A 15,305-nucleotide genomic window follows, 5' to 3' on the forward strand; every position below is an offset into this window, starting at 1 on the left:
TTCCCTAATTTGTAAAATGGCGTGGAATAGTAAGTACCGGTTAGATCACGCGTGGTGAGTTAATACCATGAACTCACGTGGACGGCAGGGGCTATTGACCTGATCCTCAGGACCCTGGGAAGTAGGCTCAGTTGTTGGTGCCCATTTCACAGATGAGGAGACTGAGACTAAGAGAGGCTGAGTCCCTTGTCTGAGGCCTGTGGGGCTAGTGAGGGCCAGACTCAGGGTCCAAGTCCAGAGTGACTCCCAGGCTCCAGCCCACCTCATGCTGCCTCTTCGTGTATATCTGTTAGCACTGCTGTTGCTAATCAGGGGGAGACTCGCTTTATCTGCTTTCTGTGATCTGTACTGAATGTCTTCTCTGCTTAGACAAGCTCTTCTGTTTCAGTGTTATGATAATAAATAAATGAATGAATGAATGAATGAATGAATGACATTTGGGGCTTCAGACAGCAGCATTTGAGGTAAATATACTTGACACAGAGCTGTTCTGGGTTTGGGGTTGTGAACATTTCAAAAGGTATATTAAGTGAAAAAATTCTTTTTTTTTTTAAGTTTATTGTTGAGAGAGAAAGAGACAGAGCGTGAGAAGGGGAGGGGCAGAGACAGAGGGAGATACAGAATCTGAAGCAGGCTCCAGGCTCTAAGCTGTCAGCACAGAGTGGGGCTCGAACCCATGAACCAAGAGATCGTGACCTGAGCTGAAGTCGGATGCTTAGCCAACTGAGCCACCTAGGCGCCCCTTAAATGAAAAAAATTCTTAAGGAAACTTTCTCTGTGGTCTTTTAAAAAGTGTTATAATTTCATTTTCTCCTTGGAAAATACCTCTATTGAAGATCCGCCTTTAAAAAAGATAAATAACTAGGATGGGGCTGGGTTTCAGAGATGAGTTATCTAATTCCCACTGCATTCCTGAATCTTGAATTTGCCTTCCAGCCTTAGGTATGTCCCTCTGGCTTGTCACATCCTAGCGCAGAAACCTTCAGTGCCTCCAAGTCCCTGGAGGATGTAATCAAGTTCTATTCCTGCATCTGGGGCCCCCTGCAGTGTGACTACTGTCCCCACTCTGTTGAGCTTTGCTCCTGCCCCTCCTTCCTCTGGGCCACCCCCTTCCTTGGAGTGTCAGAGTCTGCCTGGGAACCCTGGTACCTCTTATGGGTCCTCTATCACCTTGAATGCCCAGTTCAGGTCCTTCTCACCTGTCTACATTCTCCTGTTCCTTTGGGCCAAGAGCAGTCCTGGGCGCTTGACTGAAGTCTGTGTATCCATTGCAGACAACAGAAACCTTAGCAGGGCAAGGTGAAAGGGAATTTACTAGGGGGAATCTGGCGCTTTCAAAATAGTTGGAGGGGCTGCAGGAGTGGTCTGTAGGCCTCCAGGAATGCCCCCCTGACTGTCCCAGCCCACGTTTGTGTCTGCCTTCTCAGAGCCCCTTCCTTCACTTATTCATTCACTCATTCATTCATTCATTCATTCATTCATTTATGGAACAGAGGCCATCCTAGCTTCTAGGGACAAGACACAGGATGAATCAATAAAACATGGTCCTTGTCCTCAAAGAACTCATGGTCTACTCACACTAGATGCTGATGAGTACTGGATAAAAGAGATGTGAACAGAGTGTTATTAGGATCTCAGGAGGGAGCTACTAACTCAGCCTGGGGAGGTGGGGGGGCGCCAGGAAAGGTTTCCGAGTTCATAGAGAGCAAGGATGGAACTTGAGCCAGACCACGGGCATGGGCAAAGATGGCCAGCTAAAGAACAAGATGTCCTTCTTTGATTGGTGGACAGGCTGGGGCAGGAGGCCAGAGGGATACGCTGGTCAGGGCGAGGAGCCTCTGGGGACTGCCTGACCGTGCACTGTGACATGACTGCGCAGCATCTTCCTCTTGTTATGCAATCGCACAGTGGTCAAGAATGTGCACGTGAGAGCCAGCCTGGCTGTGCTCAGGTTCTGCTGAGTTCTCAACCTCCTGGCTGTGTGACCTCAGGCAAGCTGTGTAGCCTCTCTGGGCCTGACTTTTCTCATTAGAAAAATGGACAAAACAGCCGTACCCGCCTCATGGGGTTGTTGTGAGGGTTAAAATGAGTTAGCGCATAACACACTTAGGCCCATATCTAGCCAAAGTAAATATCAGCTGTCAGCACTGGCTATTATGTAATGCCTGACTGTGCACCAAGCATCCTGCCGGGTTCTTTTCCATAAATTCTCTCAATCAACCCTCACAAAGACCCCGTGAGCTAGGCGTTATTGATCTGTTTTACAAATAAGAGGTCTATTTCTAGCTCCCCCTATGAAATTTTAGACCCCTTCGCGGGTTTTGTTCTATTCCCGTCCCCGCCGCACACTATTTGTGCTGCGGGAGCCCTGCCAGAGACGGAGGGGAACAAAGTCATCCTGGCACTGTGGAATAGCAGGGGAAACAGTTACATTTGGATTCCAGCAGAGCCTGTCAGGATTCTGCTTTAGTTATGGGAAAGGGGTCCAGCTCAGCCTCTCAGTCCCACTCACAGGCCTGATGACAAACGTGCCGGGTGAATTTTTTTTTTTAAGTCAGAAAATTTGGCAGTAGGGAGTCTGGTGGATGTGGATGATGGAATGAGCCACCCGGGTGCCTGAGTGGGATGCCTTGGGGATAAGCGAGAACTTACAGCAGGCGCTGCCCCCAGAACAGGCCAGCAGATGCCCTCCCCCCACTTCCCTTGAGGGCATCATGAGGGTCTGTGGGGCTAGCGTCCTTCCCTCCCTGGGTCGGATGCCCCCACCTTGCCATCTGAGCTGCTGCCTGGTGGTAGGAACGTCCACGGTGCTCACCTGACAAACGGGTTTCCTCCCACAAATCCTGGGCTTCCGGAATTTTCCTATGTCTTCAGTTGGGCATTCAGCTCTTCCTTTAATGAAGCTTGCCGTTGCTTTGGAGAGGGCAGGCAGGAAAGAGCCTAATGTTTTCTACTCGGCACCAGACTATGCTAAGTGCTTTAGGTGGGTTCATTTCCACCTCCTGACAGCCTTGTGCGGGAGGTGTTGTGACCTCCCCTGCAGGTGTGCACTTAGAAGGGAAGCTGTCCCAGCCAAGTCCACGGTCCTGTACGTAACAGATGGGGGCATCCTTCGTAGAGGTGAATGCTTTTATTCTAGCACCGGGCCCTCTCTTTCAAGCCATTGGTGGCTGCAGGCCTGTTTTCCCCTACCCCCAACCTTCCAGGGGTCCCTACACAGTGTGGGCCCATGAATAGGCCTCACCTTCTGGGGAGTGAGCAGGCAGAGTGGATGGCTCGAAAGGCAGAGGCCTCACCCTTGGACTGCAGAGCCCTTCAGCACACCTGCGCGTACTCTCTCATTTCATCTCAAAACCCCAGGGCAGAGGTGCTGTGTCCCCATTACACAGGTGGAGAAACTGAGGCCCGCACCCATCCAGGAGCCACTTTCTGGGAGCACTGGAGTGTAAAGCCAGGGCTCTAGACCGCAGGTGGACCGTCTGTGCGAGCAGAGGAAACAGCTTCATGGCAGGCAGTTACAGAGTGCCAGGAAGACCCAAAGCTTCCAGACACGTTTGGTCATTTATGTGACACTGTACTGTCTGGGGTTGGAGGTGTCGGGAGTATCCCCATTTGACAGGTGAGCAAACCGAGACCTAGAAAGTTGAGTCACTGAAACAATAAACAAGCAAAGGAATAAAGGGAGAAACAGTTTTTTGATCGAGGGGACATTCCACTTTGCTGGGCCTGGGCATGGTCACACCAGCCCCGGTTTATAAATTCTGAGAAGTTCTGCGGCATTGTTCATCTCAAGGGCTGCATATGCTTTACTGGGAGCTGCCCCACCTCCCAGGGCTGGATGCCAGGCAGGCCATCTGCTCCCGGGGCTGGGCCTCCCCCTCTGACAGTCATTGCCTTCTCCCGGAACGACTGTCTCCCAATGGGCTGCAGCCATTAAAGAAGTTCCAGGAAAAAGATCTTCGCCAGCCTCTTCTGCAACCTAATTTCTGCCGCCGTGGGTATTGCCTTGTCTGCATAAATGGCCCTGCTAATTTTCTGCTGCTGTTCTCTGTGGAGGTTGCAGAATGCCAGGGGAGGGCGGGAGCGAGGGAACCGCTTTGCCCGGCACCTGCTGAGAGCCCAGCCTGCAGGTTCCTTGACAGACATCATCCCTCATCTCTCCCTCTGTTCTCCACAGCGGCCCTGGAAGCTTCAAAAAGTCAGATCCATTCGCGGCTCTGCTCTGAGCTGTCCTCTGTAAGGAGAAACCCCTCCCGTTCCTTGCTCCTGGGACCCTACAGGCTCTGGCTGCCTCCCTTCTCAGAGTTGATCTCAGGCCCCTGGCCCTGCAACCAGGGTTCTAGATGCTGAGACCTTCTTTTTGCGCCTGGGATCCATTGCACACCTGTGTTGCCCTGGGCAGGACCACGCCCCTTGATGCCTCCCATCCATCCACACCCCTGACTTCTCTCTTTCTCAGCCGTCAGTTCTCAGCTTAAACACTGAAAGAGCCCTTCCGGGTCACTCCCTCCTGTCCAAATAAGGCTCCCTGTGGTCCCTTCTCTCTGTGTCCAAGGCACTTGTCACAGTACACGCCCGCAGGTATATCCTCTGCGGAGCGTCTGTCTTTCTCGCCGGACTGTGAGCTGTGTGAGGGCAGGGACAATGCTGTTTCTCCCTCTGTGGGTCCCCGGCGCCTGGCAGTTGATAAGCTGTGAGTCGGTACTCCTGGATGGCCTCAGTCAAGGTCCCCTGTCACTGCCACCCTGCAAGTGTGGGCTGGGAGCCAGTGGGTGGCTTGTGCGGGGCCACACATGGTGACGCCGGGACTCGAACCCGGTCATCCTGGCTTCAGTGTGTCCTGTTGACAGCCTCCCAGCAGCCTTGGCGTTTATTTCACCACGTCTCGGTTCCTTACTGCTGGCTGCGTTCAGAGCAGAAATATAATCACAACAGCTTGTGAAACCCCAGACAAGAACTTCCAAGTGGAGGTCAGCATCCAGCGGTGAGAGGGGGCGCTCCATCAGACAGTCTCAGGCTGGGGGTTTCCCTTCCCCCAGAGACACAAAGCCTAAATGCACACGGCTGGGGGTGTGGCGGGGGTGTCCAGAGAGACAAGGTGGGGGCGCTGCGAGGGGCGGGCCAGCGACAGGGGAGCAGATGAGCACACAGTACAGTGGCCACACGTACGGCAGGTATGTTGGGGGGTGGGGGGAGGAAGGTCTGACAAGGGGAGCAGGTGTGACCTGACAGGTGAGGTGGACGAAGCAGTGGAAAACCCAAGGCCAGGAAAACCTGGCTTCCCAAGGCCCCTGCCCCTGGGCCTGAACTCCGACTTGGGGGGCTGCAGGGGGCGGAGGGATCCGGGCCACAGGGGTCCTCCGATCTGTCAACAAATCCGTACTAAGCTCCTGCTGTGCACGAGCATTTTCCCTGGCTGAGGATATAGCAGTGAGCAATGTAGACGACACCCCTGTCTTCGTGGAACACATTCCAGCTGGGTGGGTGGGTGGGGGCAGAAGGGAACCTGGTGGTGGACAAGTGGTTTTGGACAGTCACAAGTCTCAAGGGACTCTTTCCACTGCAGTGGTCACAGAAGGCCTGAGGTCCACATGGCAGTCCAAGCCATCATGCACAGATCGGGAGGGGTCCCCAGCACATGCCTCAGCAGGGGCAGAGGCTCTGAGGTGGGAGTGGGCTTGCTAGTGGTTTGCGTGCCCTTCAAGTCTGTGTTCGGTGACGGCACGTTAACCTGAAGTCAGCCATGAGAGAGCGTTTACACTGTGGAAACTGGCAAACCGGGACCCCCCACCCCAGTTGTTAAACATTGAGCAGCGCACCCCAGTTGGCATGTCTGAGCGTTGGAAAGGAGGCCACAGGCAGAGGGGAGGGGGGGGAGGTGAGGATGTCATCACAGAGGCAATAGCTTTGTTCTCTTGCAGCCAGAAGTCTCTGAAGGGTTTAAGGCAGAGGAGTAATGTGATTTGATTTTCACTTTGCCAGACAGATCCTACAGAACAAAGACTTGGGTCCAGGGAACAAGTAGGTGTGGGGAGGGGGAGGGGAGACCCAATTATCAGAACTGGGGCCCAGGCAAGAACTGAATGCATAAACTAAGCGGAACCCCACTTACCACGGGGGCAGCTGAAGACCAGAAAGAGGCCACTTGTCCAAACGTGTGTCTGCTGAGATGGCTGGTCTGGTTCAGGGATGGGGGTGGGGGGGGTGGGCGGGGAGGGTGTTAAGCCTGCAGGTGCTGCCTCATCCATGCAGACAAGGACTGAAGAAGCCTCTGCTCCCTGCAGTAGGTCAGTTCGCTTTGTTTCCAAAGGAAAGGCAGCAGCGAACTCTGACAGCCTGTATATCTCTACAGATAGAACGTGTGGTTTGCCCGGCATGTTCCCTGGGCAGATAAGTGGCTCCAAAGTGGCTGTAAGCCTCCAGGCCATTAGCTGCATTCTTGCCACTGGCTGAGCAGTACGGTTGCCCAAGCCGTGCACTGTGATGACTGCAGGTGCTTCCGCATGTCAGAACCACCGGGGAGCTTTTCCTACCCCAGACCAGTTAAACCCAGAGGTTCTCTGGGGGCAGGACCTAGCCTCCACATTTTTTAAAGCACTCCAGGCGACTTCAAGCTGTAGGCAAAGTTGAGAACCACTGGATTAGAAGAAATTTCTGTAGAGTCAGAGGCCAAGTATTTTTCCACATCATATCTCAGAGGTAGACTATTAACAAGCAATCCCAGGCATAATGACAGTGCCTTATGCCACTGCTGTGGGCACTAAGGGAAACCCTGAAGGCCTCTGCCACCAAGCCGGCCCTGACTGCAGTTTGGGGGGGGGGTGGCTGACCCAGCTCGATCTCTTGTTCGTCTGCATTAACTGTGGTCTGAATTAATACAGCAGCTGCCACATCCCCAAAGGATGTGAAAGTGCTTGTGTCATCCCTTCTGGAAGCCCTTCTGCAGATGGGAGAGGACTATTTAGAGGTTCCGGCCATGCCCCTCAGTAGCTAAGGGGAAACCCCCCAGCCGACCCCAGAAGCGTCAGCTGGACAGGTGTAATCTGCCCAGATTAACGTCTGATCAAGAGCAGGTGGCCAGATGTTCCGAGGAGCAACGGAGACAGTGTGAAATGTTTCTCTTATTATTTTTAGGAAACGGGCAGGGAGGACAGATGCCAAAGGCAGATGAGGTTAACGCTGGTATTTTGCACACTGTTCAAAGAATAAAACGTGTAGCCTGGTGAAATAAGCCCGTGCACTTCTGCCCCTGCACAACCTGGCGAGTGGAGCTGTCGAAAGAAACGGGCTTTTGAGTGAGGTGTTCATTCCCTTAACATACATCCGCCTGCCTCTCTTCAGTGCCACCGGGGCCTGGGCTACAGCACTGGTTCCGCCAGAAAAAGGTGGACATGCCTCCTGGACTCTTGAGCCAACCTTGAAGTGGAGGAGAGAGCCAGGAACCAAGAAAGCAAATGAATTGCAAAACAAGGGCAAACTGTGATGTGCGGTTACAAACCAGTGCAAATAATGGCAGAACGTGCTGTGTGGTGAGGGGCCAGTGGGGGTCAGAAAGGCCCAAGGGAGGGAGGCCACCCCAGGTGGGGTGGAGAAGAGGCCTCTTCGAGGTGATGTCTGTGTGAGGAGCAACCAGGGGAGATCTGGGGGCGAGCATTCGGGAGAGGGGACTGGCAAGGCCCCAGGTCCTGAGGCGGGAAGCACCAGGCGCTGCCAAAGAATGACTGCCAGCCCCTCGTGAGGACAGGGAGGTAAGCGGGGGAGGTGGCCATAAGGAGTGTGGAGGCAGGCAAGGGACAGGGTGACTTGTGCTCTGAGCCCGCTGGTGGCTGACCAGTGGGAGACCTGAAAGCCGGAAGTCACGTGCTGTGATCTGTATTTGCTGTGTGACTTGGGCAATAAATTTAACTTCTCTGATTTGCATTCTCAGCTACAAAGAAATCAAAGCCTCAGACAACTGTAAGGGTTAGAAATCTCGTGTGTGGGGTTAACGGAGGAACTGACGTACCGTAAATGCTCGGGAAGATGGCAGCTGTTTTCCCCCCATCCCCCTTCTCCCCCTCTTCCATCTCTACTCCTCCCCGCCCCACTCCCTCTCCACCGCTCCTCCCCCTCCCTCACTTTTGGCAGAAACTGGATGGGTGTTGCTCACAGCGTTCACTCCTAGCCCGAAGGGGAATCTAGCATCCTATGGGGCTTATGCCAAGAATATGAGTCTTGACAACTGTCTGTTTGAGAATCCAAATGCCCTTTCATCAACCCCCACCATGGCCAGGCCGACTCTGGCTAGTGGAGAAGCTGGGATGAGTCACAGCACGGTCATGCTAGTGTTTGGGTCCCAGAGTCACCCTGCCACACTGAAGGCTTTCCAGGGTGACGGGGTGCCCAGCCAAGCTCTGCTTCCAGATCCCGGGGCTTCTCCTGCACAGATCGTAGGTGCAAAATACAGCCGTTTCTTTCAACACCTTGCAGCCTTCATTCGTTCGTTCAAAACAGCGTTTGCAGAATCTCCACCATGAGCCCCAAAGTGTGCTATCTACTAACGCTAAAAGCAAGGGAGACATGACGTCTTTGCATGTCCTGGAGAAGGTCATAACTGGTGGTGGAGGGAGGCAGAAAGCAGCGCCCGTCCTTGCGTTAGCAGAGGGATCGCAGGATCCCCGAGGAGAGAGGAGACTTCGCAGAGCCAGTTGGGGGCTGTAAAACCTTTCACAGACGAGGGGAACCTTCAGGCTGGGTCTTGAAGTAAGGGGAGGAGTTTGCCAGACAGATAAGGGGGGAAGAGAATACGAGGCACGCACATAATACAAATTCCAGCTGCCTGTGGAAGGATGGGTATTTAAGTAAACTATTACAAACACGGAGAGCTGTATGTCAGTTAGGGTTCTTCTCCTCACAAGTACAGAAAAGCCAGTGACCTACCTCAGCAGCATAGCAGAAGGTGGGGATAGGGGAGAATGCTGGTTTCAGGTTGGGCTGGATTCAGGACTCAAGCAACAATATCAGGACGTGGGGTCCCTTCTTTACATGGCTCTCTTCTGTTGGGTTGACTCATCTTCTGTTTTTGCCGGACGACTGGAGCCCCTCGAGGCACACAGCCTCTGTGGCTCACACCTGGCGGGAAGTTGAGGGTGCCTTCTCCTGCCTACCTGGGCCAAAGCTCTGGGGTCCGCTCTGATGGGACCCAGCCAGCTTGGCTCGAGTCAGGCCCCCGAGACAGGCTGTGTCCTGATTGGTTGAGGTCTGGGTCGCCTGGGCAGCTGGCTTGGAGGAAGCTGCCACGTGCGCTGTGCCCAATGTGTTGGCATAAAGTAGCTCCTTGACCCTCACGAGCCCTGCTCCTCTGCCAAGGGAGATACTGTTTTACAGGCGAAGGAGTGAAGCATCGTGGGATGGGTACTTGGCCAGAGAGTTCACAGGAGAGCCGGAATTTGAGCTCCATTCCATATAGCCCTGAAGCCTAGCATTTTTTTTTTAATTAAAAAAAATTTTAATGTTTATTTATCTTTGAGAGAAAGAAAGCATGAGTGGGGTAGGGCAGAGAGAGAGGGAGACAGAGACTCTGAAGCAGGCTTCAAGCTCTAAGCTCCAAGCTCTGTCTGCACAGAGCCCAACGCAAGGCTTGAACCCACGAACCTTGCGATCATGGCCTGAGCTGAAGTTGGATGCTTAACCCACTGAGCCACCCAGACGCCCTGCCCTGAAGCCTAGCATTTTAGAGCAGTGCCCTTTCCCTCACGTGTTTAGCTGGAGATTCAGTCTCCAGCTCACTGGCGTCACGAAAGCTCTGTGCTCAAGTTCAAGCTGTGCTCAGTGGTCCACCACCTTCCTAACCGGGCTCCCTCTCACCCCCGCAGGGCCCTCATCTTTATGTCCCATGGAGCCGGGGAGCACTGTGGCCGCTATGACGAGCTGGCTCAGATGCTGGTGGGGCTCGAGCTGCTGGTGTTCGCCCACGACCATGGTGAGTACCCCCGGGGGGACAGGGCCCGCGCTGCCGGCCGGTGCCTGACAGTTTGGGAACCCCCTCTTCTATCACCTCTCCTCCTCTGGTATTCTCTTGTGAATCCTGCAGTGACAGTGGGAAGAGATGTTCTCCATGAGTGTTTCTGGGTTAAAAAAAAAAATCATTATGTAAACAAAAAAAAGATGTCTGACCAGCAGTTTCTGTTGAGTCTGGGATTGAATGCAGGCTGATTAGAAATCTCCACTGAAAGAAATCAAAGTCAGAATCTGTTTATATAGGAACTTGCCCCAGGCCAAGGAATCCTCTCTTGCATTTATAAAGCACTTTCGGTACAAAATGGGCCCTGGTCTTCTCCCAAGGGACTTCAGATGGATGTGATGTAGTCGGTGCAAGTACAGTTCAACCCCAGTTTAACCACAAGACGTTTACAAAGCATTTCAAACCAGGAGAGCAGGAAAAGTCTCAAAGGACACGAGGTCACACACAAGAAAACCCCAAACACACATGCACGTGCGCACACATGTGTGCACACACATATAAATACACAGGCAGGAACATGTACACACACACACACACACACACACACACACACACACGTCCCCAGGCCGATTCTTCGATCCTTTGCCCCATAACAAATCCACCATAACCGTCAGAAGGCCATGTTTATTGCCTAACTCAATATGGCACGCCTTCATCATTTTTGTGACTTCCCTCATGGCTCGGAAGTCTCCCAGCTTAGATCTTTCTTTGCCGAACAGTCTTTAAAACGAAGCGTTCCCTGTGACTGAACGTGGTGATTTCTCCACAACTGCGATGTAGAAATCCATTATCCCGGCCCAGATCCAGCCATGCGGCTTCTGTTTTATGTGATTTGAAAATAGATAATTAAGTGACATTGCTGAAAAGAGGGAGAGGGGGTCAGTGACAGGGCCCAGGAGTCCTTGCAAAAGGGAGGGAGAGCGTATCAGTACAGAGAGACGCTGAGAAGCTTGCTGGGGCACTTTGTGGATACCAGACTGCAAACGTGGTTTACCAAGAGCCCTTCTTAAGCCATATATGCGCGAGCGTCCTTGTAACTGAGACTGTTGACTGAATTCTTCCTTATTATGGTTGTAATGTTCTTTGGTGCTTTGCAAATGGTCCCAGTAATATTTGTGAGGCTGTTTGAGATGTGATATTTGAGGACTAACCCGATTTTCACGATGGGGACGGTGTCATTATTAACTTTGGCACTTTCCACAGTGTGTGAAGGCCCAAGTTAGGAATGCCTTTCTTCCCGTTGTCTTTGTCTCTGTTAAAATCTGTCGCAACCATCGTCTCCAGCTTCAAACTGAACAACGGAGGGACATTCTGAAAGCAAAGAATAATTAATTATACCCTGCAAACACTGAACACCTCCAACCAGAGTCTCACGTCTCTGTTGTGAGTCTTGGAGTCAAGTTACCTTCTTACAAGCTCCCCCTTGGCCACATCTGTGGGAGCGAGTACCTGTGGTGCCTGACTTATTTTGCCTGACTGTGGAACTTTGGAAAAAGGCTTCCTTTTCTGAGTAAAAGGAGACGAGAAACAGCCCACCTTTCGCTGTCTCCAGAAGAGCATCTAGGATTGAGGCATAGCTCTCCGTGGTGTTCTAAATATAGTTCAAAACCGGTTGTTTATATTCACCTGTTTTAAGTTCCTTGGTTTATCGGTTTCTTCCAGGGACTCATTGGAAATATCTCCGGCAAGTGCCAAAGGGGAGGTGTTTTATTCAAGAAACGAACCCAGTTGAATGTGTGTGTGGCTTGGGTGGTCATCTACAGACGAAAGTGACTGTGGCTTCCCTGGTAGGAGAAAGCCGTGTGGATGGGCCTTCATGGCGGGGTCTTGTGCAGGCTGGAGAAGTAGATATGGGCTTAGTGATCTGTGCTTTATTCCTTCTTGCCGAGAAATGCAGAAGAGGAGGGATTTGAACCCAGAATGTAGATTCTAAAGCCTGGCCTCCTTTATGACAAGACACGGATGATATACCAGGCATGAATACATGCAGGGACATATACAGCCTTCATTCTTTCCAACGTAACTTTTAAATTTAAATGGAGCATAGGTGGGGAGAATGTCAGGCATTTACTGGGCCAGCTGGAGGTACACAAAGGGTTCAAAAATGCAGGGCTGAGAAAGACTGTTCAAGGGCTCATGGTCTCTCCAGGATGAGGCCGCAGCCCCCATGTGTTCAGGCACACTGCCATCCTGCACTCCCGTGCATCGTCACCCCAGACTGTTAGAACCTTCACCCCAGACAGCAAGAGGGCTCAAGCGCAAACAATACCTGGGTCCCTGTCCCTGCTAGACTGTGACTCCAAGATCGCAGAGACCTTACTGAACCATTCCAAGCCTCTGTTTTCTCATCCACCAAATGGGTGAGGCAGTGCTGTAATACACCAAGGGTTGTTGGGAGAGAATGCATGTAGAGGGCCCAGCAGAGGGTGGAAACTTCTTCCCCTTCACTCTGCCCACCCCGAAACCCCCTCCAGCCACCATGCAGACCAGCTGGTGAGCTGTGTCCCCACCTTGGGGCCTCCAAGGCTCTGAGCAGGACCAGCTGTGCATCAAGCTCTGCGCTAGGCACTTTTCATACGTTCTACTCCTTTTTTATTTTTTAAGTTTTTTAACGTTTATCTATTTTTGAGAGAGAGACAGAGACAGAACATGAGCGGGGGAGGGGTAGAGAGAGGGGGAGACACAGAATCCGAAGCAGGCTCCAGACTCTGAGCCGTCAGCACAGAGCCCAATGTGGGGCTTGAACCCACGAACCATGAGACCATGACCTGAGCCGAAGTCGGACGCTTAACCGACTGAGCCACCCAGGCGCCCCTGTTCTACTCCCTCTTAACGACTGATATTTTGACTGTTTTAGAGGTGAGGGTTCTGAGGCTCTGTAGCCAAGGGGGCCCATTCTCATTGCACGAAAACACTCCTACCAGTCACGCAACAGAGGCCTGACCGTCGTACCTGAACAAGACACATATCTTTTTCTCCCCCGCCATGTGGACACCACTGTGCCACCACTGCCCAGGGCTCCCTCTGCAGTTTTGCTCAGCTGTTCTTAGCTTGTGGCTTTTGTGCCTGTGGGTACCAGCTCCAACCTCACGTTCCAAGCAGGAAGGAGACGTGGGCCGCAACACAGAGGAAGGGGCTGGGCTCATACCAGGAAAGCTCCTGGCACATTCCAGCTGGGTCTCATCTGCCAGCGCTGCATCACATGGCCACCGCTAGCTGCAAGGAAGGCAGGGAAGTCTCATGTGTTCACTACATATCCGCTGGTACAAACAGAACAGGGCTCAGTAAGAAGGAAGCGGAGAAAGGACCTTGCCAGTAGCCATCTCCTCTTCCACAGCACAATTCCAGGCTGGCCCAGAAAGAGCATTTCCCAACCGTTTCTACTTTGTGTGTCTTCTGGGTCTAACCGCATCCCCCGTCTATCTTATCTATCCTGTTGTTTCGTAAGGTTTTGATGCAGAGGTCTTTGTTAGCATCATCAGTCAGCAGTGGTTAACGTTCCTAACCGTGCATTAGCCCTGGGTCAGTTGCTCTACAAGCACAAACTCATGGACACGGTAACTGACGTCCTAATGGTAGAGTGACCTGTGTCCCCCAGAAAAAGTAGGCATCCCCTGTTAGGTGCTCCTCTGCATAATAGCGTTCAGCATCCCCAGTGGTAGCTCCGTCCTCTGGAGGAGACTGTCTTACCGTGTCGTGTTAGTCCCTTGCTCTCCCCCACCGACTGCTCATCTGCTGTGTGGAGCCCAGGACTGAGGCAGAGGGGAGACCTCACCAGTGTCTGCTGAACGAAGGAAGGAGTTTCTGATCCAAAATTCATCACCCCACACATGTTTTAGACATCCCATAGTAGGACATCCACATGAAAGTATCCACAGCAGCGGGGCACTCTTGGGTCTCATCCCTGTGGAGAGGACCAAGTGGAGTGGCCACTGGAACTCTGAGACTGGTGGCCAAGGCTGGGGGCGGGGACCACCACCCAGTGAGGCCGGAAAGTGATGTGGATGGAGACTGGAACAGAGGAAGCCTGTAAGTCCAGTGTGCCGAAGAGGGCACGGTGCCTCAGAGGTACACGGGCTCCCCGATGCCTGGAGTGCTGACAGGGTGGCTGGGTCTTGTCGGATGGGTGGGAACCCCCCAAGAGAAGAAAGGGTGTGGAGAGGTTCTCACTTCGACTGCCCATTGACAGTCACTGGGGAGTCCTGGAAAATACCGACACCTGGGCCCTCTCTCCACAGAGACTTGAATTTCTGAGGTCTTTGATGTGTCTGGGGGCAGGGAGGCTTTTGGAATCACCCCAGGTGGTTCTAATGTGCAGCCAAGGTTAAGAACCATGGTTCCAGGTGGAGGAGACCATACGCGCAAAGAGTGGACACACAGTATCACGTGCTTATGTTTTATTTAGGTAGAAATCTGAGCCTAAGGATTCTGCTGGATCCCAAAGTTTAGAAGCAGTTACCAGGGGGGCAGGGGGTACAGGAGCAAAAGCCCCTAGCCTACGAAGCTCGGGGCTCTGGTATGAATCCCTTTGGACGCTTGGAGCTCATGAGGGAATTGAAGCGGGGAGTGACAGGCTGGCTGCTGGAAGCAGGGAGGGCCACCAGGAGACTTCGGGAGCTGCCAGGAGACGGGACCCAGGGCAGGGCCCAGCAAGGGGGAGGTGTGGGCGGACGGAGTGGAGGAGCTTCCGGGACGTCTGAACAGGTGGAAACACCAAAGGATGGGATTTTCTGTGCCGTTCTAAATATAGTGCAGAGAAAACCAGGGCTCGTGCTTACACCGTCCCTCGGTCACCAGCTGCTCGCGGTGACTCACTGGAAACCCCTCAGCCTTCCACACAAGCTGAGCGCCTGGTGTGACCATGAGAGAGGGGGGCCCCCCCGGTCCCACCTGGAGGCCCTGCTGCGGGCGGAGGCCGACACGGGGTCCAGCCTGGAATGTGGGCAGCCTGGACTGGTCCAGGCGACAGGGCTGCTGCAAGGTGGCCCTTCCCGGCCGGCAGCCTCCCGCTTAAGAATAACATTTGCTGAGGCCGGGGCTGCTCTCTCTCTATTTACAAAGTACCAAAGAACCCTTCTCAACTGATTAACAGTGAATTAATTATCCACAAATATTTGAGGGAAAGTGTTAAAGGGAGTTTGTTTTATTTTTTCTAACTAGCAGGGGTGTGTGAGAAGAGGAAGTTCTGAGGGAATGTTTGTGGGCGGCAGCCGGGCCCCATTTTCTCGGTGAGGGGGCCCTGCCCCGTCCCACGAAGGGTATTTAGGAAATTCGGGGGAGGAGGAGAGATGGTATGTGTGTT

At 53.0% G+C, this 15,305-nt stretch overlaps 1 protein-coding gene across 7 annotated transcripts in view; it reads left to right on the forward strand.

Moving 5' to 3' along the window:
* MGLL (monoglyceride lipase) overlaps positions 1–15,305 on the forward strand; it is a 169,085-nt gene that overhangs the window by 82,785 nt on the left and 70,995 nt on the right. For 6 of the 7 annotated variants that reach the window (XM_043588284.1, XM_043588287.1, XM_043588288.1 and 3 more), the window contains exon 3: positions 9,855–9,961. The exons of the other annotated variant lie outside the window; for it this stretch is intronic. In XM_043588284.1, the coding sequence (XP_043444219.1) occupies positions 9,855–9,961 (107 nt within the window). The remainder of the gene's footprint in view (positions 1–9,854; positions 9,962–15,305) is intronic. 7 annotated transcript variants of the gene reach the window in all.

This window comes from Prionailurus bengalensis, chromosome A2 (genome assembly GCF_016509475.1).
Source record: "Prionailurus bengalensis isolate Pbe53 chromosome A2, Fcat_Pben_1.1_paternal_pri, whole genome shotgun sequence".
Classification (NCBI taxonomy): Eukaryota; Metazoa; Chordata; class Mammalia; order Carnivora; family Felidae; genus Prionailurus; species Prionailurus bengalensis.